This window comes from Cyphellophora europaea (assembly GCF_000365145.1).
Source record: "Cyphellophora europaea CBS 101466 unplaced genomic scaffold supercont1.5, whole genome shotgun sequence".
NCBI classification, from domain to species: Eukaryota; Fungi; Ascomycota; class Eurotiomycetes; order Chaetothyriales; family Cyphellophoraceae; genus Cyphellophora; species Cyphellophora europaea.
Genome location: NW_008481811.1, coordinates 804,451 through 827,121, shown reverse-complemented (window position 1 = coordinate 827,121; position 22,671 = coordinate 804,451). Strand labels below are relative to the sequence as shown.

The 22,671-nt window shown below is 53.7% G+C and overlaps 7 protein-coding genes across 7 annotated transcripts; 4 read left to right on the top strand and 3 right to left on the bottom strand.

Moving 5' to 3' along the window:
* Positions 1 to 17: 17 nt before the first annotated feature.
* HMPREF1541_05576 (uncharacterized protein) lies at positions 18 to 4,589 on the bottom strand (the record flags this gene model as incomplete). Its single annotated transcript, XM_008719916.1, has 1 exon — positions 18 to 4,589. One exon carries the CDS (start codon positions 4,587 to 4,589, stop codon positions 18 to 20), a length of 4,572 nt encoding a protein of 1,523 aa, XP_008718138.1.
* Positions 4,590 to 5,174: 585 nt separating this feature from the next.
* Positions 5,175 to 6,833, top strand: HMPREF1541_05575 (uncharacterized protein; the record flags this gene model as incomplete). The annotated part of the gene is made up of 1 exon (XM_008719915.1): positions 5,175 to 6,833. One exon carries the CDS (start codon positions 5,175 to 5,177, stop codon positions 6,831 to 6,833), a length of 1,659 nt encoding a protein of 552 aa, XP_008718137.1.
* A 332-nt stretch (positions 6,834 to 7,165) lies between these two features.
* Positions 7,166 to 8,070, top strand: HMPREF1541_05574 (uncharacterized protein; the record flags this gene model as incomplete). The annotated part of the gene is made up of 2 exons (XM_008719914.1): positions 7,166 to 7,291; positions 7,345 to 8,070. The coding sequence occupies 2 exons, from the start codon at positions 7,166 to 7,168 to the stop codon at positions 8,068 to 8,070; spliced, it is 852 nt and encodes a 283-aa protein (XP_008718136.1).
* Positions 8,071 to 8,712: 642 nt separating this feature from the next.
* Positions 8,713 to 11,169, bottom strand: HMPREF1541_05573 (uncharacterized protein; the record flags this gene model as incomplete). Its single annotated transcript, XM_008719913.1, has 1 exon — positions 8,713 to 11,169. The coding sequence occupies one exon, from the start codon at positions 11,167 to 11,169 to the stop codon at positions 8,713 to 8,715; it is 2,457 nt and encodes an 818-aa protein (XP_008718135.1).
* Positions 11,170 to 11,595: 426 nt separating this feature from the next.
* On the top strand, positions 11,596 to 13,233 carry HMPREF1541_05572 (uncharacterized protein; the record flags this gene model as incomplete). Its single annotated transcript, XM_008719912.1, has 1 exon — positions 11,596 to 13,233. The coding sequence occupies one exon, from the start codon at positions 11,596 to 11,598 to the stop codon at positions 13,231 to 13,233; it is 1,638 nt and encodes a 545-aa protein (XP_008718134.1).
* An 829-nt stretch (positions 13,234 to 14,062) lies between these two features.
* HMPREF1541_05571 (uncharacterized protein) lies at positions 14,063 to 14,164 on the bottom strand (the record flags this gene model as incomplete). Its single annotated transcript, XM_008719911.1, has 1 exon — positions 14,063 to 14,164. One exon carries the CDS (start codon positions 14,162 to 14,164, stop codon positions 14,063 to 14,065), a length of 102 nt encoding a protein of 33 aa, XP_008718133.1.
* Positions 14,165 to 19,988: 5,824 nt separating this feature from the next.
* Positions 19,989 to 21,317, top strand: HMPREF1541_05570 (uncharacterized protein; the record flags this gene model as incomplete). The annotated part of the gene is made up of 1 exon (XM_008719910.1): positions 19,989 to 21,317. The coding sequence occupies one exon, from the start codon at positions 19,989 to 19,991 to the stop codon at positions 21,315 to 21,317; it is 1,329 nt and encodes a 442-aa protein (XP_008718132.1).
* Positions 21,318 to 22,671: the final 1,354 nt, after the last annotated feature.

The following is a 22,671-nucleotide window of genomic DNA, read 5'->3' as shown; positions in this document are numbered from 1 at the left end:
CATATCTGTATCTCCCATCAAGCCTTCACATTGCCAGGCGCCTTTCGCTGCTCTAGGACTGCCTTGAGCATATTCGCAACCTCCTTCTTTCGCCGAGCTTTGGCTTGCCATTTCTCCTTGTCGTCTGTTGATATCACTGGCCGACCACCATTCACGCCCAAGCGACCTGGGGTTGACCTCGTGCTCCCGGCGAATTTCGAGCCCGGGGTGTGATAGATGCTGCTCGTGCTCCCTGGAGTGTTTGGCCTCATTGACTGCCGTTGTTTGGGCGTACCATTTGGTGTTCCATGGCTGGACATAGTCAGCACGCCCTTGACTTCCAACTTTCGCAATTGCGATTCGAGCATATCAATGTCCGAGCTCTTCTGCTCCGCCATCTTCGTCATCTTCAATACAGTATTGGTAACTGCCTCCACAGTCGGCTTCTTTTGGCCGCCTGATCCTCCAAAAAGACTTGAGTTTCTCCCGTTCTCGGCCGGCGCAATCTCTGCAACCTTGGCTCGTAGCACGGCAAGTGCATTCTCGACCTGTACAAGCTTGCTCTGCACGGACACTGAACATTTGCGTAAATCATGCTGGACTGAAGCTTGCTCAGCGGACAAAGGCGCCGCCAAAGTCGCGTCGGGATTTGTCCTGGCGTTCAGGGTCTTCCTGATCGAACCGAGCTTGGTGCGTAGGTCTGTAACGTCTTCAGAGAGCAACTTCTGGCAGCTCTGCAGTTTGCCTTCAACGTCTTGGATCTGCGCCTCCTGAACGCACCGATCAAGCACCGCTATCCCTTCACGGAGTCGTGGAATATCACCTAGAAACCACTCGTCATTCAATGTATCGGCAGGGGTCTCCGACTCGAGTATGTCGGGCCAGTTGCTACTCGGCTCTTGCTCCTGCTGATATTTCATGTACGCGGCTAGGGATCTCGAGTTAATACCAAGCGTGTCGACCATGGAATTGATGTCTCGGTAGAGTCTCTCGATCTGCGCCGGTACACCTGATTTGGCGCCCTCTTCTGGAGCCTTCGCCTGGTAAGTCAGGAAATCGTCAAGAGTTTCAGCTGCTTGGATGGGGGCTTGCAACTCATTCCGCAGTTGCTCGTCTTCGTCATCTTTCAACTCTTGAAGCTGCAATTTTTCAGCCTGTTGTCTGTTTCGAGCCAGCTGTTCCTGTTGCTGTTTCTGCCTCGCCAACTCCTGTTGTTGAGCTTCTGCAGACTGCCTCGCGAGACCGGACTGTAGGTACTCGTTCTTACGCTGGTCGATAACTGATCGAGGATGTGCCGGAGCACTTACGGACCGAGCTGCCTCAGAGTTAAGTCTGTCCGCCGAGAGAAGTTGGCGTACTGGGCTCGGTGATCGCGGACTCTGCTGTGGCTTGGGGGGAGGTAATATTGGCCCTGTCGTTCCAACCTCGCCGAACAGCGGTCGTGGCTTCTGCGGTACGTTTGTAACCTTGGTAAAGACGCCACCAGTTGGGCTAGCCTCAGTACTGTGTTCTCCGCCCTTGAACGAACTCTCGGGCGAGGTCTGCAACTGGTCACTCTGCTCTTCACCTTGTTGTTCATCAGCACTGCTGGCATTTTCTTCGCCATCTTCTTCACTACCTTCAAAGCCAGACAGTTCATCCTCTTCTTCGCTTGGAAGTTCGGGCGGCTCATTGGTAGACTTATTCGCAGGGACCCATGGCGGAGGGAGAGGAGCATCATCAGTGCTTTGAGTGCTTCTAGAGTTAGATGAGGAAGCCGAAGTGTCGCCGGAGACATACCGTGGTTTAGAAACCGTATCCGGCGGGAGGGGAGCCTGGGGAATCTGGTTCAAGTCAACCGACTCGTCATCACTAGCTTCTTCCTGTTTGATTGCAGTTACTCCGTCCACTTTCTCCTTGTTGGCATTGAAGGGCACTGGCCCTGAATGTGGCTTTTGACCAAAGATGGACTGAGGAGCGGGTGTTTCTTTAGGAGTTGTTGAGGGTGGGGCCGTTGGGGGTTCCTTGGGAGTCGTTGACGGCACGTTACCGAAGCTCCAGCCTGTGGACGATGGAGGAGGAGGCTGTGGGGTCGTACTTTGAGTAGTCGGCGCCCCAAAGAGATTCGACACAGGCGGGGCTGGAGTGGCTTTGGGCTGGCCAATACTTGAGGGTGGCGTGACCAGGGTCTTTGGCGGCTCTCTCTGCCCAAAGGATGGCAGTGTCGTGGATGGCTTCTCCGCCGGTGGTTCCGACTTGTCACTGGCGATACCCTCGGACATCTCTTCCTCCTTGTCATGTGTGGGCGATGTCACCTTTTGGGAGTCACCCAGCATGTCATCCAGGCTACTGCCGAAGCCGAAGCCGCCTCCAGCGTTCGTAGGTTTCGGCAGATCATCTTTGGCCGAGCCATCGCCCTTGAACGAGGAGCCAAGCGTGAAACCTCCTGCTTTGCCAAATGACTGGGTTGCAGATTGGGAGACCGCGCCTCCAAAGCCTCCGAATGCACCGCTTGAGCCGCTCGCAAACGTTGTGGGCTTGCCGAAGGCCGAACCGTTATTGCTAGATGTCTGGGCAAAAGGACTGCTCGTCTTTTCATCCTTTTGCCCCCCAAAACCACCAAAGCCACCTCCAGAGGCCTGGCCGAAAGGGCTGGCTGGCTTCTCGGCCTCCTTTGCACGGAGCGTACCAAAGCCTCCGGCCTTTGAGAAGGATGCAAACCCTGAGGTGCCGGAGCCACTCGCACCACCGAACGGGCTTGACGATGTAGGAGCTGTTCCGAATCCAGCAGCCTTGGTGCCAAAGCCAGAATTACCAAAAGCAGGCGCGCCGGCTGCGTGACCGAATGCAGGCTTTCCAAGCGCGCTTGGGGCTCCAAAACCCGAACTACTACCGCCAGCAATGGTAGATGCTGAGCCAAATGCTGGCTGACCGAACCCTGATGCTCCACCTTGACTGTTGGAAGCGCTGCCAAAGCCGGTAGAGGTCCAAGACGAGCTTCCACCACCGATGGTTGACGGCTTCCCGAACGAACTCTCGGCAGCACCGCCATTGACGTTTCCCGAAGAAGATCCAAACCCAGTGCCTGTGCCAAAGCCTGTAGCCGTCGGTTTCGTGGCAGCTGGCGTGGTTCCAAAGCTGGGTTGCCCGAATGTAGAAGCCGGAGCTGCAAATGTGCTCGCGGGCCGGTTCGCTTGAGCCTGCGATTGAGAAGTAGCCGTGGGAGGCGGGGAAGCAGTGCTTTGAGCAACTGGAGCAGACTCATCCATGCCGGGGTAAAGAGTCTTCTCCTTCACGGAGTCGTGATACACGATCCACCATGACGACAGGATGCCCTCATCATTGAGTACGAGCAGCTGAGGTACTGGATTGGGTGACTCAATGATATCGATCTCGGTTGGTATTGGGTTCATGACAGGTTCTTTGCTTGATAGATCAAGAGCCATGCCTATGGGAGATGTGTCTGACTGCTCAACGGACAGGGGAAGTGCAGCCCGCCGGCTGTCGTCGGCGATCGCAGTCATGGAATAATCGTTCGGGCTCACATTGTCGTGAGACAACGGCTTGTCGGATTTGGATATTAGTCCGACATCGCCACTGCTGGTTGCAGATACAACGATCAGTTCTTTGAGATGAGGAGGGAAATCTCGCAAGCGATTCAGGTAGAAGTGAGTGGGCAAGCGATCCTTTCCAAAAAGAGCGACCGCTTCTGGAAGCTTGTTGTAGGTGAAATTCGCAGTCTTCGGCTCTCGATCTACGATGAAGAATTCGGTGGGTGGCGCTGGACCTTCTGTACCCTGCGGCGAGTAGATTATGAGAAAGGTATCGTTTTGTAGCCAGGAGATGGCGGTGACGAAGCTTCCGTCGGCGCTGGAGGTGGCCCTCGGAATGACTGCGACTGTTGACCCATCTGGCTTCAGCTGCACGGCAGAGCCATCAGCCAACCCTGCAACAATTTGCTTGCCCTTGTTGCTCCATGAGACGCAGCTGACACGGTCTTGCAATACGGGACCTTTTGTCCCCGGGCGGATGGCACCTTCCCTCAGATCAGCAAGCAACAATTCCCCGTCCGTGGTTACTGCGGCGACCAATGCGCTCGCATCGGGTGCAGGATTGGGGATAAGGGCTCGTAAAGCTTTCCCTTCTGTCGAGATTTGCAACGCTGGCGTCGCTTGCGCATTATCGAGATCCTGTACCCTGTATGCATCGATGCCTCCGCCCTCTTGAGCCGACACGAGGAGAATGTTCTCATCAGCAGTGAAAGCCACATGTGCGAGCCTTGATCGTGATATTCGAGTGTTGGGCTCGAAATCACGAATTGGAGATTCGTTCTTGGACTTGTCGAAGGTGTCAAGAAAGTGGCTACGAATCTTGTCGGTGGATGTGATCACCAGCTCATCCGGACCGGCAGCCGCAACCAGACCTTTTTGAGAGGCTACTCCGAGTAGAGACGCTGTCGTAGGCGGCAAGTTGTCCGCTGGCCACGGCCGAGAGAGCAGCCTCAGCTTGACGTCGCCATTAACACCCGGCAGCCCTAGCTCGTCGGTTAGAATTTCTAAGAACTCTTTGCCTTCCTTCGCTACCGACTCTGCGCCAACATTTTGCACTGTAGTAGAGTGGCTGAATGCCATCCTCAGCCGAGGGATTTCTGTTGAGAGTGACTTGCGCTTCTCGGAGGAACTAGGTGAAGATGTTGTAGAGGAGGATGAATGCTGCGCATGTGTGAAGCGCGTCGTTGCAGGCGTTGTAAATGAGTGAAAGGCGCTGTTTCGCCAGAAGAGGGGGCGGTGTTGGTCAGGAATCTTGACGACGAGTCATTGAGGTTGAGGAAGGTCCAGGCAGACACATGAGCAGGACACAACCAGGCATCAGCATGGAGTGGACTAGAGTCTAGAAGTAATGTTTGCTACGCTTCAGTTGACGCGGAGAAGTTCCATAGCGCGGTGGCAAGGCTGCATAAGGCTGTGTTGATACAGCAATATTGTCGCGGCTGCCCTCGGCTGCTTCAACTCACTTGCTTCAATGCTCATACCGCTCGCTCCAGCAAGCCATCGGGGAGGCATCGACATCGCCATGCTGGAGACTATGTAAAGCTAAACTCAACGAATTCCTATACCCAAATCGCGTCCATCAACGCTGCCTCGAAGCTAGCAAAGACTCTTTCCACGGAGTCGCTGAACCCTTTGTTAGATGTGCTCGCTATGAACTCTTAAATCATGATGAAGCAGTCGTACCGACATGTCGTGTCGAGATCTATTGGACTCTCTTGCCGCCGGCCTCTGCTCCCGCTGCGGTACGTCTCCAAGCTCTCATTTCGGCCCCAGGATAAGCGCGCGGAACCACGATTGGGTTCATTCTTGGCTTGCGTAGCAGCAGCTGGAATCGCTGCGAGCACCGCTTTGTTCCAAAGTCGCAGACATGTTGAAGCAGAAGCTGCTTCACCGCCGGGGCGGACAATTCGCCTGTCCGAGGTTCGGGAGCATGGGGCGAAGGCTGAGCGTCGATGGGTCGTCAAAGGGACCAGTGTATACGATATCACCGACTGGATCCCCAACCATCCAGGAGGGGAGGTTATTCTCCGCGCTGTTGGTGGGGTTATTGACCAGTACTGGGACATCTTTTCTATACACAAAAAGCAGGATGTGTATGATGTTCTGGAACAGTATTACATCGGCGAGTTGGACCATCAGGATCTCGTGGATGGCAAAGTACCCGTTGATGATATTGAAGATCCCTTCGTGACTGATCCGACCAGAGATCCTTCTCTGATCGTCCATACCGAGAGGCCGTGTAATGCCGAAGCAGCCTTGGAGAGCCTGAAGACTTACATCACCCCCAACAAAGCATTCTATGTGAGAAACCACCTGTGGGTTCCAGCAGTAGACGAGGAAACATTCACTCTGAAGATTGAGCTTCCTGACGGCGAGGAAAAAACATACACCATGCAAGATTTGAGGGCCAAGTTTAAGCCTGTCCAGATCACTGCTACGCTACAATGTTCAGGCAATCGCCGCAGGCACATGAGCGAGGAGGCACGCTATGCTCAAGGCCTGCAATGGGACATCGGCGGCTTGTCTAATGCAACATGGACTGGAGTTCGCTTGCGAGAGGTTCTTGCGCATGCTGGTTTCACAGACGATGATGTCGAAGAAAGCGAGACGAAGCACGTCCAATTTTACGGCGCAGAAGCATACGGAGCTTCAATTCCAGTCGAGAAAGCATTGGACCGGTACGGAGATGTGCTTTTAGTGCATACCATGAATGGGGAGCCTTTACCTCGAGACCACGGGCATCCTCTCAGAGTGCTAGTCCCCGGCCACGTTGCGGCGAGGAGCGTCAAATGGCTGAGCAAAATCGTGCTATCGGAGATCGAATGCCAATCGCAGTGGCAACAGCGCGACTACAAATGTTTTGGTCCGAACCAGGGTGGCAGCGATGTGGACTGGGACAGTGCCCCAGCCATCCAAGAGGTTCCGGTTCAGAGCGCCATCGTCACTTTACGTGATGTATCTGCAGACAATAAGCTTCTGCAAGTGTATGGCCTCGAGGAAGACTCGGTTCAAGTCGAGGGTTATGCCTTATCTGGCGGAGGCCGAAGAATTGTACGAGTAGATGTGAGTGCTGACGACGGACGATCTTGGAATCAAGCGGACCTGCTTCCCGACGAAGCTGAGGGCACCAAATCTTGGGCGTGGACGCGCTGGCGATATATTGTGCCCAAACGTCTGGCGGGGAGACAATTCGTCGTCAAGGCTGTTGACGATTCAAACAATGTGCAGCCGGAGTCCTACGAAGCTCATTACAACTTTCGAGGCAACCTGACCAATGGCTGGCATCGTGTGCCATACAAGAGGAGGAGTCAGGGCAAGCAATAGCGTTGATACGGGCGAGTCAGTGTAATCATCGTAGTATGAGTGGTTCTTAGATCTCACAAGCATCTCTACTCACGGTATCAATAAGTGAGGAAAGTCTAGGCTAAAATTGCCAAGGTTTGCGGGAAGCGCGTTCACGGTGCCTGCGGACCTGCAGGCATTCATTGAGCTTCGTAATGAACCACACCACACACCAACAGTCGATTCAAAGTTGTTAGACTCCTCTTCTCATCGCAAGGCTTGTCTTCAAGGCGTATTTCACAGCCCATCAAGATCAGCGAAACCGGGTTACTTCCTCTCCGACTCCGTGGCTCTCAAGCCTGCTCTCCGTAACAATGCCCGGCTTCGACTTCACCAACTACAACCGCAATACGGCTCTCCATGCCCGTGGTGTTCCTCTCCCTAAAGCCACATCTACTGGTACTACCATCGTAGGCTGCATATACGATGGCGGCGTGGTGGTATGTTTGCTCCCCTACGCTACACTTTCAGCACTGACATTCGTCCCTCTCAGATAGCAGCCGATACGCGCGCCACCTCCGGTCCCATCGTCGCCGACAAAAACTGCGAAAAGTTGCACTATATCTCCCCCTCCATCTGGTGCGCGGGCGCCGGTACCGCCGCTGACACCGAGTTCACTACCGCCATCACCTCTTCGAACCTCGAGCTACATTCCCTCTCTACTGGCCGCGCCCCTCGCGTCGTGACCGTCATGACATTGCTGAAGCAGCACCTGTTCCGATATCAAGGCCATATTGGTGCATATCTGGTTGTCGCTGGAGTGGATCCTACAGGAGCACATCTCTTTACGGTACACGCGCACGGTTCTACCGACAAGCTACCATATGTAACCATGGGCTCCGGCTCATTGGCCGCCATGTCCGTATTTGAGTCCACGTGGAAACCCAGACTTACCCGTGACGAGGCTGTCAAGTTGTGCGCCCAGGCGATTGAAGCTGGTATCTGGAACGATCTGGGTTCTGGCTCGAACGTTGATGTTTGCGTGATTGAGAAGGACAAGCCGACGCAGCTGCTGCGGAACTATATCACTCCCAATCAGCGCGCACAAAAGGAGCGGGACTACAAGTTCAAGGTCGGCACCACAGCTTGGCTGAAGGAGAAGGTTATCACAAAGGAAGATCTTGGCCGGTATGTCACAGTGCATGAGCTGCGCAGTGGGAGCACCAGTGACAGCGACAGTGTGGTAGTCGTCGAAAAGATGGACGTTGACGAGTCGTAATCGGTGCCGAGCATCGAGGCGAAATGGGGAAATCGAATTGTATGTCTACCCAGTGGCCAAACTGGCGCTCCAGAGCTGGAACGGCGAACAAAATCGCTCCGCATAGCGCAATTCCACACGATTCGTCCACCGCTCCAACTCGTTCGTCAGATATGAACCACCTTAGTGGGAAGCATGGATGAGAAAGGGTAAAGGAAATGCATACGGTCCTAGGCGCACTGGCGCACCAGATTCATGGAAGGCTAGTCGGTAGAAAACATCCAAATGTTCTCATCATTTCTCTCAACGTGTAGATGATTGCGTTTATGTGCGTGAATCTGCATTGATACGGACGCTTTGCCGCGTCGCCATCTGCCCTTCGGTCATCCGCCACGATTGACGTTGCCCAGTTGTGCATAAATACGCTGATCTAGCGCAATACAACGAGGCAACTCATGCAGGAAGACTAGTTGACCCTCAGAAGCTGTACGAGCTCAGCAGTTTGGAAGAGCTCGTAGCATATTCATACTTATTTTCTACTCTAAAGTCATGCCTCTCGGCGCGCCTCTACTTCACAACTCTGGGCCTCGCCACATCAGATGCTACATCGAGGGCTGGGCTGTACATATCTCGTGCACATGTGGAGGTTCTGGCACTTCACATTCAAGAAGCAGACGACAACTGCGCAAGCTCACCGTTCTTCACTCGTTTGGCCTCCTTCCGTGCAAACACCCGCTCCATCATCTCCGCAATACGCGCACTGATGACCTGCGCTCGGTCGGCAGCCTCGACCTCCTTCGGATCCGTAACATTGAGGAGAGCCATGCCCTCGTTGAATCTGACAAGCATGTCAGGCTGGAAATCTGGGATACCGCGAGCAAGCTGCTGGAGTGCAACAGATCTCCACTGGCGAAAGCTGATGCTGCGCATGAGCTGTTGCGCGACTTCCTCTCCCTCGACCTTTCGCACCTTATCAAGAATCCAGAAGAGCTGGATGTCGCCAGGCCCTGTCCAGTCGTAGCGTGTGACGCCAGCGTGCCACAACGCTCGAGTCATGGGCGGTTGGATCGGGGCGCCGTAACGCATCAGGTAACGGTAGCACCAGTAGACTTGCCTGAGCGACTGGCGGGGGCTGATGGCTGGAGATGTGGCAAAGGATATTGCCAGCTGATGTACGACGTCCAACACCTGCTCCGGATCTAGGAACGGTTCTGGCTTATTCAAGTGTTGGGTCACATCCGTGACAGTGCTCATTGCTATGCCCATATCCCGGCGTTGCTGCCAATCGAGTCTCTGTGGCCAGGCATGGCTTAGTGCTGTCTTGAAGGCGATACTGCTCTGTAAAATGGGCCTAACAACGCGAAAACTGTCCGCATCTTGCGCTACCAGATGCCGAAGCAATCGTTTGAAACCGTCCATATCATAGGTGACCTTTTCGACTTCTTCGGCAAGGCATTTCTGAGAAAGGTAATGAGGGTGGTTATGGATCGCGCGATCAACAAGCCGCGCCAGATCTGCTTTCAGAAGCGTCGCTGGACCAAGGTCTGGCTGAGTATGATTTTCTTGCTGGCTTCTGCTCGAAGCCATCTCCCTGTCTTTGAACAGACGTGAAAGACTAGCAAGAAAACTCTCCTTGTCCGGTAATGGGAGGGACTGCACGTTCAACACGATTTGACAATGCAAGTCCGAGAGAGTTCCTGTCCATCGGTTATCGAAGATTCGGCTGACGACAGGATGCAAATCGAAATGTTTCAGTTGCTCATGGCATTCCTCCTCCCCTAGTAATTGCCGAAGATTCCACAAAAGGAGTATTTCAAGCTGAGGTCGACCCAGTGACGTGTCGCCACTAGATCCGCGCATTATAGAGAGGTCGGAGGTAGAAATGGTGAAGCGTTTACGGTCACTACCATTTAGGGACCGCAAAATGCTTTTCCAGGTGGTGAAGAGCGACGCGTCGTGTGAACCCTGGACGATGCCAAAGCTCAAAATCTCGCTTACCCTCGTTATCGACATGAGCATCACAGTACGAGGGAGCTCCAACAGAAACGTGGCAATAGCTTCGGGGTCGCGCTCCGCGGAGTAGTGGGTCAAACACCTGACCAGTGCGTCGGCGACCGATGGGGATCCGTGTGGTCGACGCGCACGGCGCAACCGCCAGATGACTCGAACAGTGGTGAGGGTGTCTTCGGCTTGCATTACGGTTTTCGAGAGACGCTTGAACCACATATGATCAATGTCTTTGAAGGAAAGCACATGGCTTTGTTCGAAGCTGTCCAGGAGTGCCATGATAGAGTTGGATGCCGAGCCGAGCGTTCGGTGTAAGAACGGATGATGCTGACCCTGGCGGTATAACGAGAGCTCGATTGATACGACCGCATCTACCACTTTTGCCCATTCGATTGCTGATAACAGCCCGAGTTTCACGGCTCTGCACATACCGTTGAGGACCAGGTCCCAGTCTGGCGACAGCTTGTGAAGCTCAAAATGGGAATCCTGGTATTCGCGTGCAAGCCTTTGAACGAATTTGACGTGATTCTGACACCCTGAAGGATGGAGACCGGGTTCGGCAAAGTATTCCATGAGCGTGGTCGCTGGCCATTGTCTGCTCACAACATGTCTATAGATTTGCTCGGTTTGCTCCGGTGCGTAACGTAGATTGAGGCCATGACTCCTTATGACGGACCTCAGGTCGGCCACAGACTCACAGCAGGCGAGGTCACTCTCGAAATCTGGCGCTTCTGGTACAGTTTCCAAAGAGATCGTCTCTCCATAGTCTGAGGGCTCTGTGAGCCATGAAGGCAGTATGCGAGTGGTGTTGATTGCACTGTCGACAGGTGTAGACTCGACAGGTGTAGCTTTCCACCAACCCGACTCTGACTTCTTTGCGAACAATAAGGTCGAGTCTATAGGAGGGGAGGGTCCAATGTGGGCAAGACTGGTGTTCTTCCTCTTCGCTGCCCGTTTGCGCGCCTCCAGAGGACCTGGTACATGACTGCCATGTCGTACGGAAAGGCTGGCGAAGCGCCTGAAGGTGTCTGCCAGTACATCATCGGTAATCCACAATGCCTCGGGGGTATGTCGTTGAGTAATGCAGCGTGCTGCACGGAGACGTCTGGTCATGACATTGGGCCGCTATAAGTTGTAAGAAGAGGCTGCAATAAGCGACTGCTCGCTTCGTGGGTTGGGTCCTTGTAGTTGCAGTTGAGCTGCGGCGGGCGAGCGCTCGTATGTGCTTCTTAAGGTGCGGTCGCGAGAAAGATGATTTGAGTCACGGCTGTGCTCAAAGCTTTGGCTGCCTGAGTCGTGCCAGAAGGCACTGAGCTTTCAGAGCCCGGATCTAACTGATATTATCTCCGGAGGCGCGGGGGACTTCTAGAAGCATCGTCTTTTGGAAAGAAATAACGTGGACGAGGTAGCACGCGCCCTCTCAGAATCGTCGCCGATCGTACCTCCGTTGCTACCACTGCGTATTATTCTAGTCCATTCGCAACTGGACAAGCTATCCATTTCAAGACTCAGAAGCAGCATTCCTCGCCGCTGTACACGATGCCTGTGGACTACTCCAAGTGGGATGCTCTGGAGTTGTCGGACGACTCTGACATCGAAGTCCACCCCAACGTAGATAAGCGGTCGTTCATTCGGGCTAAGCAAAATCAAATACACCAGCAGCGATATGAGCGGAAGCAAGAGATCGAGACTCTCAAGTACGAGCGAATAATTAACGATGGCCTTCTCGAGCGCATCAACGGCCTGCTGGACGCACTGAAGAAGCACGAATCTGATACGACGAAGACGGATCCGGATCAACTGGTCTTTCAAGCCCTGATAGAAAGTGCCGGAGATCCTGCCAAAGATGATCCACCGAAACCGCCACCAGGTGTTCATGCCCACCAGAAAGAGCCCCAGCCGAAATACTCTAAGATGATGGGCAGTCTGGTTGATCAAGTCAAGAAGGAGGTGGACGAGAAGAAATCTCCAGAGCGGTACAAGGACTATGTCGATGGCGTGTATGGCCACTTGACAAAGGTGCAGAATCTGCAGCAGCAGTTGCTCAGAAAGCTGGCCGAACTGGAGAAGGAAGAGAAGGCCAAGATCACGAGCGAGTCGATTCATGACGGATTCAACAGCTCGCACGTTTCAAAAAACAGTCCCTCAACTTCCACATCAAGTCAGTCCAAACCGAAGACCAGTAAAACCACAACCGAGCTGCTCAACAAGCCTTCCTCTGCCGCTGCCTCAGGGCTGAGCACTTCACACCGCGACGCGATTCAGAGGGAAGACAGCGCTATCTCGTCGGGCGCGGAAGCTGACGTTGAAGACGACAGTCTTATTGGAGAGCACGAAGGAGGGGATGATGAGGAAGATCCAGCCTCAATCAAGCTCACCCCAGAAGGGAAACAGTTCGCCAAAATCAAGCTGAACGACTACCGCACACTTTTACAATTCATATCACAGCACCCGGACGTTGTTGCCGAGTCGACACAAGATGCTCTCTTGGTGGAAGCCTTTAATGCCCAGATGAAAGGAAAAGACACGTACGCCCGAACCTGCGTGCACCACGGCTTGCTACTGCAGTATTGCCGACAGCTTGGCAAAGATGGCGTGGCGCTGTTCTTCAAGCGCATCACAACCAAAGGCCATCAAGCCCAAGACGTCTTCAACAAGGACGTTGCCGAGACGTACGCACGCATAAAATCGCGCGCCGCCGAGCTGGTCAAGGAAGAAGCCGTAGGCGATAACGGAGAGGGTGTCGAGCAGATCCAGCTGCACGCTGTGGAGCCCGGCACCGAGATTCACATCAACATCCCACAACCCAACAGCGAAGAGGAGGTCGAGATCGAGGCGCGCAAAATCTTCGAGTCTTTCCCGCCGGGCCTGCAGCGAGCCCTGGAGTCCGGCAGCCTCGACAAGGTCAACGAGGTGCTGGGCAAGATGAGCGTGGAGGAGGGCGAGGACGTGGTCGAAAAACTCAGCAACGGCGGCATGCTCAGCCTTCAGGAGGGCGTCATCGACGCAACGAATGAGGAGGGCCAAGCCAAGCTGAAACAACTAGAAGAAGAGGAGCGGAGAAGGAAGGCGCAGGGTGAAGGTGAGCCGGGCGAGGCCATTGTGGTGGAGGAGGTTGACAAACCCAAAGGCAAGGAGCCGGAAGCTGTGCGAAATATTGTGGACGAAGTTGATTGAAGATTGTGCCGGATCGGCGAATGATACCCATGGGCGCGAATGACCGCGGTCACAGCAACAGCGTTGCTGATATCGAGGCGGAGGGAAGCATGCAACTGGCAGAATGATGTGCAGACCTTAGAAATGCGGGAAAGCACTTGCTGTTAAAGCATACATCTAGCAATGCGCCCTTGTTGAAAAGCTACCGACAAGGAGGTAAACTTAGAACCTATCGTGGTGTGGATGTGGCGGGACTGTCATGCACAACAGACATTGCGGGTACGAATAATAGCCTTCCAACCCCCTCTGTTACTGTCCCGTCAATGCAGAAGCTGACCCTACGTTCTTGGTGTTCTCACTCTTCGCTGCAACTTGTTCCTTCGACTAGGCGTGGCTGGATTGCTAGAACTTGTCGACTGACGCTTCTCGTGCCGAGTTTCCGTTGCAGATTGCGATTCGGGAGGACTAGTTCTTCGCCGTGGAATGCGTGACTGTGATCGTGCTTGTCTTACAACCTCTGTAGGGCACCCTTCAAGAACAGATGGAGCCCTCCGAGGGCTAACACTCAGCTCATCGTCCTCCGCTAGTCTGGATGACTCCTGAACCATAGACGCAACGTCGAGGGTTGAGAGGCTTGTGGGCAAGGTGAGTGTCGGAGAAACCGTCATAGCTCGAGCCGAGACTTTCCTGTTAGCCATGTCCGGCCCAATTGCTAAAGAGGTCCTTGTCTCGGCTTCTGCTTCCTGTTCATTCCCTGCTCTGTGTACGCCCAGTGGAGTGAACATGCGCTCCGGTGTTGTCTGAATACTGGAGTTTCGGTATCGACCGTGCTCTTCGCCTCTCTGATGATTCACCGGGGTGCTGACCGTAGACTGGCGGCGGTCTTCTGTCGAAGCCGGTTCCGGATGCTTGAGAAAGCCAGCAAGTAGATCATCAAGCGTTTTGTTGTCATCTAACAGGGCTGCATGGTACACTTGAGACGCCGTGGCATTATGCGTGGGCTCACTGGTGATCGTGCTGATTGACCCTATACCTGTGCTTTCGTAATACCTGCCTTCAGCTGAGCTTCGTCTCGATCTAAGCAGATCAGGATTCTCATCGAGCAGACGCCCCAGCTCGTAGAGAGCCACGACGATGCGGCCAAACTTCAATATGGTGTCCCAGGTCTTGCGAAGCCTTGCTGCCCATCTTACTACAGTTTCGCTCTCTTTAATCGGTTGTGGGATATGTCTCGCCAGGAACTGAGCCGATCGCATCATGTAGGTCCGCAGATCTGGCATATGTACATTGGTGTCAGGAGTTGAAAGGTGGCAGCATACATATGCCAATGGTAGCATAAGAAAACGCATCCAAAGCAAAAGAGCCAAAGCCAGGTGTTGTGCCATCTTCCGCAGAGTATGGATCATCTCCCAAGCCAGGCTCATACCAGGATACACGGCGCCCGGGATCGGGGCTGTCAGGCTGTGGTCCTCCATGCTGCTGGGTTTTCACGAGTGTTGCCAGAGTTTCGACGGTGGTATAGGGTTTGAGGTCTTAAGATGCAATGCATCAGTAGGAATGGTTCCGTGGAGCGATGAATAGTCCGAGTGAGTTTGAGACCTACTAAGCCCAGGACTCAAGACCAGGTGTCAGGTCACTCTCAATAATTGAGCGAAACAAGAAAAGGAAGAGCACATGGCAGACACGGAAGGAGCGTGGCCATGTCAATGGACAAAGGCTTGCACTGGCTCTCACACGGTAAGCACGATGAGCCCTGTATGCTTCCCATGGCAAGACCGCGGCTTGAGCAGAACGTTGAAATCGGCATGCAACACGTTCCAGTCAGCACCTCACCTCTGCAACACCAACTTCTCGCGTGATTGGAGACCGTCAATTGAAGGGCAGTGATGCTCGATCGTGGGCAGGTCAAATCAACCCCTTCATAGAACGCTGTTGACCGTCCTTTCAGGGCTTCGATGTCGACTACAGAACACGGAATTGTGGTAGTTCTGCACACACCTCTGCAGCTAATTGTGCGTAGCGTCAGACGATAATCTAAGCAGCGATGAGGAAGCCTCGATGGGGCCTGCAACTAGAAGACTTGGCCCAGTACGGCCAGATGCAGCAGTGCTGCTAATGTCGCAAAAAAGCCATTGATACGGCTGCTGGAGTCCGGAGTGGTATCAGAATAGATATGCATACGATGGGCCGGCTTCGGAGGTCACCAGTTCGTCATCAAACCTGTTGTGACCAGGATCATTTGCATTCTTGCCCATCTCGGCGGCATTTGACTCAAGAGTCTGTTTGCCGCGTCCGAGTACCGACGAGACAATAGAACGAATCCCGGCGAACGCGGTGAATTCATGGGTCCTCTGCGTGGAAATCGGTTCCTCGGGATACTTTGACGCCTAATGCGCGATTGGTCGTTTTTCAGCACCAGGTCAAAGTGAGGCGATTGGCTCCGATCATGAGATATCACAGTATGTGTAACATGACCAAAACAGGATTGGCCTTCGCAGTACTTGGTATCGGTCTTAGACCGCTACTATAGAGTTTCTTCCGAAGCGGTGTGTGACCTACGTCTATATTAGCTGTTCCGCCCTCCTGTGAGTGTGCCGGACCCAGGTAAGAGGCATTATCAACCCTGGATGAACAATGCCAATGGCAACTCATCAACAGCGCCACGCGCTATCATGCCGATCGAGGCAGCTCTCAAGTAGCTCTGGTACATTACCAGGACTAGCTGTGGGAGGGTGAGACTATCTCGTCGAGCGCCAGGCGAGGGTTGATAGAGTGTCATTGCCAATGGTGGCTAACGGTGGATGCCGTATAGTTGTGGCACGCTTGCAGCACCAGACATCGGCGGAACAGCTCACAACTGGTACAGCAATGGTTCATCGGCCAGGGGCAAGACTCGTCTGCGCAGGAACCGCCTCGTCTTGGGCAGCAACGCGCGAACCGCCGCGAGGTAAGATCCCGTGACATCGAAAAAGCTGCTACAATCCCGCAGCCGCAGTCAAGATCACAGACAAAGGTGCTGCATGATGTCAGGTCCTCATAGCCATGGTTGGGGGTTGGAAGTTTGCTTCGTTGTGGCAGCCGACAAGCTTGAGGATCGGGCGAGGCGTCAGTCGTGCGCGTGAGGCGGAAACCATCAAATCCATCATTCTCATCGAGCAAGTCCCTGGCGCCGTTGGGCATGCAAAGTATCTTCAGTCTGCTTCAGTCTGGTGCCAGGACTGCATTGGTCTGCGGCTTAGCTGCCTAGATGTTACGAGAGGTGATTGCAACGATGAGGGCGACTTGCTTGATTGGGAATGGCGGAGTTGAGATTGCCCAGCTGCTGTCGAGATGTTCCGGAGCTGCCACCAACCTCACCCCTTGCATACCTCCCAGTCCAACTGGGGCTACCAATGAACATCCTGCCACTTTGGTCAGCAACCGCGAGAAGGTCTTGGATCATGGAGAGGGCGGGTTCGAGGTGTCCAGGTGCCTCATTCGATTGTCTCATGGTTTCTTGCAGGCGGGCCTCATCTTTCACTCCAGTCGCAGCTTCGTAGACGAAGGGACCGCACGTCGAGCTGTCCTATCAACTGGAACTGATTGGTATGGCAGGAGAGCCACCGGCTCAAGCCCTTAGCAACGCCCGACCGTTTGATGCGGTGCCCAACACAACGTTGGCGCACTGCCCCAGTACCTCTCCAACGCCTACGCTTACTCGTTAACACCGTTTGAGCACGGGGAAAATGGCGGCCAGCCAAACATCGCAGGCTGTCGGACAACTCGTTCGGTTCTTTGCTGCCTGGAATGCGAGAGACTGTGAGGTCCACAGGTTGTTTACTACTGGTTGGTGAGCAGCATGCGGCCTACGATGCCACATGGTGGCCGCCATTATGCCGTCGCCTCGTACAATCGCACCACAAACACTAGATGACTTGAAATGCTTAAAAGATTGCTATAAGTCCGCCGTTCTGAGCAGCTCTCAACTACTTGTACACCGAATCCAGTCAGCACTCGGTTTTCATTACTACTCTTATTGCTCCTTGCTCAACAGTCCAGATAAGCAACGTTATGGGTAAGAGCAGCCAACCGAAGACTTCATCACCCAGACACTCAATGGTAGATGAGCTACGTGCTGCCGCGAAGCGCGACCAAGTGGCTCATCAAGGTACTGTGGATGGCCGCTCTTGTGCTAACTTCGGGGTTCTGATCGAGCATAGACTCGCTTTTTAGTCCACAACGTGACCAAAACAAGGGACAGCCTAGCGGGAAGAAGCATTCTGAGAAGGCACACCAAAGGGCTCCATCGGATTCATCGTCTTCGAACTTTTCACTACCATTTTCTCAGAAGGTTCATGCAAGCTCTAGAGCCGGTATACCCGCTAAAGCCAACAGTAAGCCAGCCGGAATGGATCGTGACAATGCACTCACGGTATGCGCAGATTCAATGGAACAGAAGGCGACGAAACCTAAGCGGCCATATGATAAGTGTCATGATCAAGACCTGGCGGGTATGGGCTCGCAGTTCAACAGGCGTTGATCTCAAGATCTCAGGTTCATAAGCCCGCCTCTCGGGGAGTTGTAGGCCTCTTGGTGCATCGGAGCTACTCTCCGCAGAGGGTGACCGCAAGGCTGAGATATAAAGGAGGCAGCTCACGCTGATTTTATTCTTTGATTGGCTTCGGTATTTGAAATATGGCCACCGCACCAATTCTACCCTTTTGGGCAGGAATATAGTTGATATGTCCTTTTGTAACGCCCTTCCTTCTTGCACCATCTACACCCGGATGATCTCGCAAGTGCTCCCCATGCTCAGCCAGCAAGTCGGTCACGAGACGCGCGTAAACGCTGCTGACGAGATCTCCAACCATTCGAGGGGTTGCCTGCTCTTCCAATCGCAGCTGACCATCCTTCATACATCGAACAAGCGCGACCCGCATCTTCGGAGACATGATAATTGGACAAGCTCAATGTCCCATCGGCACAAGAACTTGATACCCACGTCACTGGATCTCTATCTGCCGCCAGGCCGAGGTGTCAAGGAGTATTCAACACTTGATTTTGGCATACTTTTCGTCTCCTGTGTAACCTGAGGGCCCGAGCGTGGGGTGGTATCATGCACAAGAGCGAATCCGATGGTTCAGCTGACCAAAAGTCTACAGGAGAACAGCATGAGGACAATGGCCTGTGATTGTCATCTTGTCATTCACACAGCCAGCTGTTGGTGCCAGCACATCCTGAAGATGTTGATCCTCCGGATCACTTTGAGTCACGGCAAGCGAGCTGACCTTCGGCTGTTCACGGCTATACTCACCACTGGAGAGCCTTGGAAACATGATCCCGTTCGTACCAACGGGACTCATCCTTATGTTCTTGGCATTCTGCTCACCGAGGCCTGCTACATCAGCACCGTAGCCCACCTTGTAGGACCGAGTCACAAGACGGGACGGGCCATACTTATCGAGAATGGGATCGCTAGTAGTCCAGAAAGAGCTATGTCGCCGGCTCATGCCGTTCACAGAAGGTCCAAATTTGTCCTCTTGTCTACAAAATTTCGCAATCAAGGCCGGGAGGTACAGCATCCCCTCTGAGCTGCCCGATCATCGCACAGACCTTACCGCCAACACAAGAGCAGAGCATCCATCTATTGGCCATGCCTGGGATCTTGAACCAGGATTTCACAATTGTAGTGGCAATCACGGCCTATTGTACGCGAACATGTTGTGCGGTGCTGACGATTTAGCGTCGACAGACTCGTCCAGGACATTGGTGATGCTGGTCTGTCCAGCGCGGAAGAATGGTATAAATACCTGGTCCAGTTCGAAATTCTTGACATTGTCAGTACATTGATCCTCCACCATCGGGCGAACGATTCAGATAGTATTTACATATACCAATTCGCACAATCTCTATCACCAGCCTCAGCATGAACTCGCAAGTGCCCAAAGGAGCTGGTCACCGCAAGAAGGATTCAGGAACATGGTCAACCCAGTGCAACACAGATCAGCACAACGAACAATCGTCCAAGAAAAAAGCCAAAAAGCAACCTACCAACAACCAAAGTAACTCGACGGCAGAACTGTCAGGCGTTGGCAGCTGGAGCAGCAGCAGCAGCAGCACCAATACCACTGGTGGCGGGAGGAAATGACACTCTCAACATACGAGTCCCTCGGCCCAACGCAACAATCACTCTGGACCGTTCGTTCGCAGCATGCGGCCACGTTGACCACTCTGGATGGGCCAAGACGGACGTGGCACAACGGAACTCAATGCAACGAGGCATAGGAAGATATTGGTCTTGGACATGGCAGATCGCAAATCTCGCAATCTTTGTTTCCAGCATTATGTATTGCATGTTTTCGTGCAGGACGGTCGCTCCCATAAGATCAGCGTTTACAATAGATGTGAAGAAATGCTATTTCAACACCTTCCGTTCATCCATCCATAAGACACTTGTATGTTGCCGACGGAACCATCAACTGCGACAGCTACGGTAGGAAACTGTCAATGGAAGTTGGGCCGGGGCGTGCCGTGATACAGCAACCTGCAAAAAACAGGTCTCCACTCCCTCAGGTACCCCATACTCTCGGACCCGGGCTGGTGGGCTTTTTGAAACCCTGGATAATTCAGCCTTGCCAGCCTTGCCCACGTGGCGTCATCAACGTCCTCACTTCTTCCCAACTTGAAGTGAATTTGTTCGATCCTCAATTGCTCCGGCAAGTTCGATACCGCTTCCTACGAGAATTAAGATCGCTAGCTGCTACAAAGTGGTGTTGTTCTCGCCCGGCCTTTCCACAATGCATCGCCACTCGCATTCACATTCTCACTCCCATACGCACGGCGGCGCAGACCACGATGCTTCCCTTTATCCTGCCCAGGAGGAATATAACCTCCTCGGGGCTCTTATATTCTTTGCTTATATCCTTGCTGCGCTCGTACTCACTTCGATCATTGGCTTTGACCTCCTGAAGCTCCCTCGCAAAGGCACCAATGCCAAGACTCCATCACCGGGCAGATACCACTCCATCAGGGTCACCTTCCTCGTTCTGACAGCGACCCTGTCCTTCGCAACGCTATCTTTCCAAATGCTATCTGTCCTAATCCAGTCTTACACCCGCTGGACAGTCACCCACGGCAGCGTCGACGCCAGCATGCTCTATACCGGCCTGTTTCCCGGCCCCACCAACCTCTACGACTACGCCCTCGCCCTCTCCCACTCCATCTGGCATTGGGCCACCACGTCCACGCTCTTCGGTGATTTTGCGACCGCCATCCTCGCCTCCCCGGCGCGCCGCATCTGGACACGTGCCGTTCTGTACTACTCCCTCTGCGTCAACATCTGGATGAGCGACGCCGGCCACCAGCACCGCATCCCACATCTATCGCTGTACTTCTTACTCGCACAGATCCTGCCTGTTTCTTTCACGCAGCAGCTCTTCCTCCTGGCGCTGGAGCTTACGCGTCGCAATGCCGTCCCAGGCCGGCAGCCAGACGTTCGTGCGCCTTCGCAGCGTCGGCCAGCGTACTTCTCCTATCTCGCTCTGTTGGTAGCATATCTTCTTGCCGTCGACACCGCCGCCGCCACGAACGGCAGGGACAGTCATCAGCTCCATTTCCCTGCCGTGCTGCCTATGGTCCTTTTCATCCGTCTGCTGCTCTTCACGCCGCTCTTCATTCCCACGCTTACGCACTGGATGGCCGCACAGCAACATCAGCGCTGGATGCCTGCGCCGGTGACCACGCTAGTCTTCTTCTTCGTGATTGGTTGGCAATCTAAAACCGCGAAGGATGTGCTGGGCTTGGGATGGCGCCACGTCCTGGAGGCAGTGCATGAAGACCCTGCGGTGCGCGCGCTCGGGTATGACCTTGTTTTGGCGATTGTGGGAGCTGCCGCTTGGTGGGTGCTCGAATCCTTAGAAAAGAGCCCCGTGCAAGATATGGTGAAGGAGGGGGTGCAGGGCAAGGCAGCTAAGAGCGAAGGGGAGGTCCTGCAAGGAAAAGTAGACGAAAAGCTGCGGACGGAGGCCGATGGATGCACACACCCTCCACCGGGGACTGGAGAGGGATTGCAAGGACAGCTCGATAACGTACTGAGGGCGCGGGGACAGGCATCTGGTATTAAGTGAGGAGGAGCCTGACCTTGCCTAGAATAGGCTATAATCGTCTTTTAAAGGTATATCGTGATATAAAAAACGACCCAACAGTCAGCAGTCATGAGAAACCTACTGGTTTGATCGAGGCATCACCAGACCTACGAAAAGTGCCCGTGTGCTCCTCCGACCCCGAGTCCATTCCTCATGGCCTATGACTCAAATTTCATTCGATCAGGGAAGAAGGGGGCATTGGGTATTGTTTCGTTTCCTGTTCTTTTATCGCAACATTCATGGGGGGTTTTTCTTTTCATAATCGCTCGTACGGGATTCGTGCAGTCATTTGGAATCGCGATTGGGGAGGTCCACGCCTGGGGGTCCTGGAGACATTTGCTCACACGAACGAGCATACCTTACGGTCAGTAGATAAAAGGAAATGTAGTCCACGTCTTTCGATCGATTGTTCATGGTTTTTTTTTTTGCAACGCGCAGGCGCGCGCGTGCTGTAAGATGCATCACGATTCAATGTAGGTGGAGCAAGTTCTGTTGTCGGATGGAACTTGCGAAGGGGATGACCCATGGGATAACAATCAAACTGGTTTCGCTGATTGCTCGCGGCCTGCTTGATCTCCTATCCAATGATCTGGTCTGGAGCATAACTTCCGGAGATTCCACAATGGGAACCCGTCTTCAAAGTTTTGTGATTCGTTGGGGAGCAGAAATAACAATCAACTCCGCGGACGCGCATCCTTGCTCCGCTGGGCAAGGACATGACCGAGTGCCATCACATGAAAGTACAAAGTTCGCTAAGATGTGATGGAAATGAATGATGGAGAACCGTGAGTCCATTCCCGGACCACGTGGAGCACCTTTGCTCTAAAGGGCTGACTGGCACGGCACAGTCTAAGCTTGTAGGAGTGGGAAATAGGCCCTGGTAGCAGATGGTCACGCGGGGTTCGAAAGATTCTGAAGGTCGCATTCGCAACCAGATTTCGGAGATGGCTTCTCCGGTTTGGAAAGCCACCCGCTTGGCGTCTCTGACATGTCTTTCTCGGACCTAATGAAGACTCGATTCGGCTGAGTCGTCAATAATGTCCAAGCAAAATGGCGCAACCGCTGCCATCTTTCGTGGGAGGAACCGACGCCACTCGATAAAAACAGCCCTGTATGACCCCTATCTAAGAAGATAAGTGTGCCAGGCTGGCTGACGGACAAACTTCGCTGAGCAAGCCCCGAAATGAGGTCAATACCGTCTCAAACTCCCATGTCAACGGCTATCGGCATTGATACTACGTCCTTGGTCTCTAACCCCGGCGCAGCTAGGTTAAGAGTTGATCGCATGACGCCTGGCTTGTTGAGACGTTGCCTTGCAGTATAGCTTTTCTGTGAC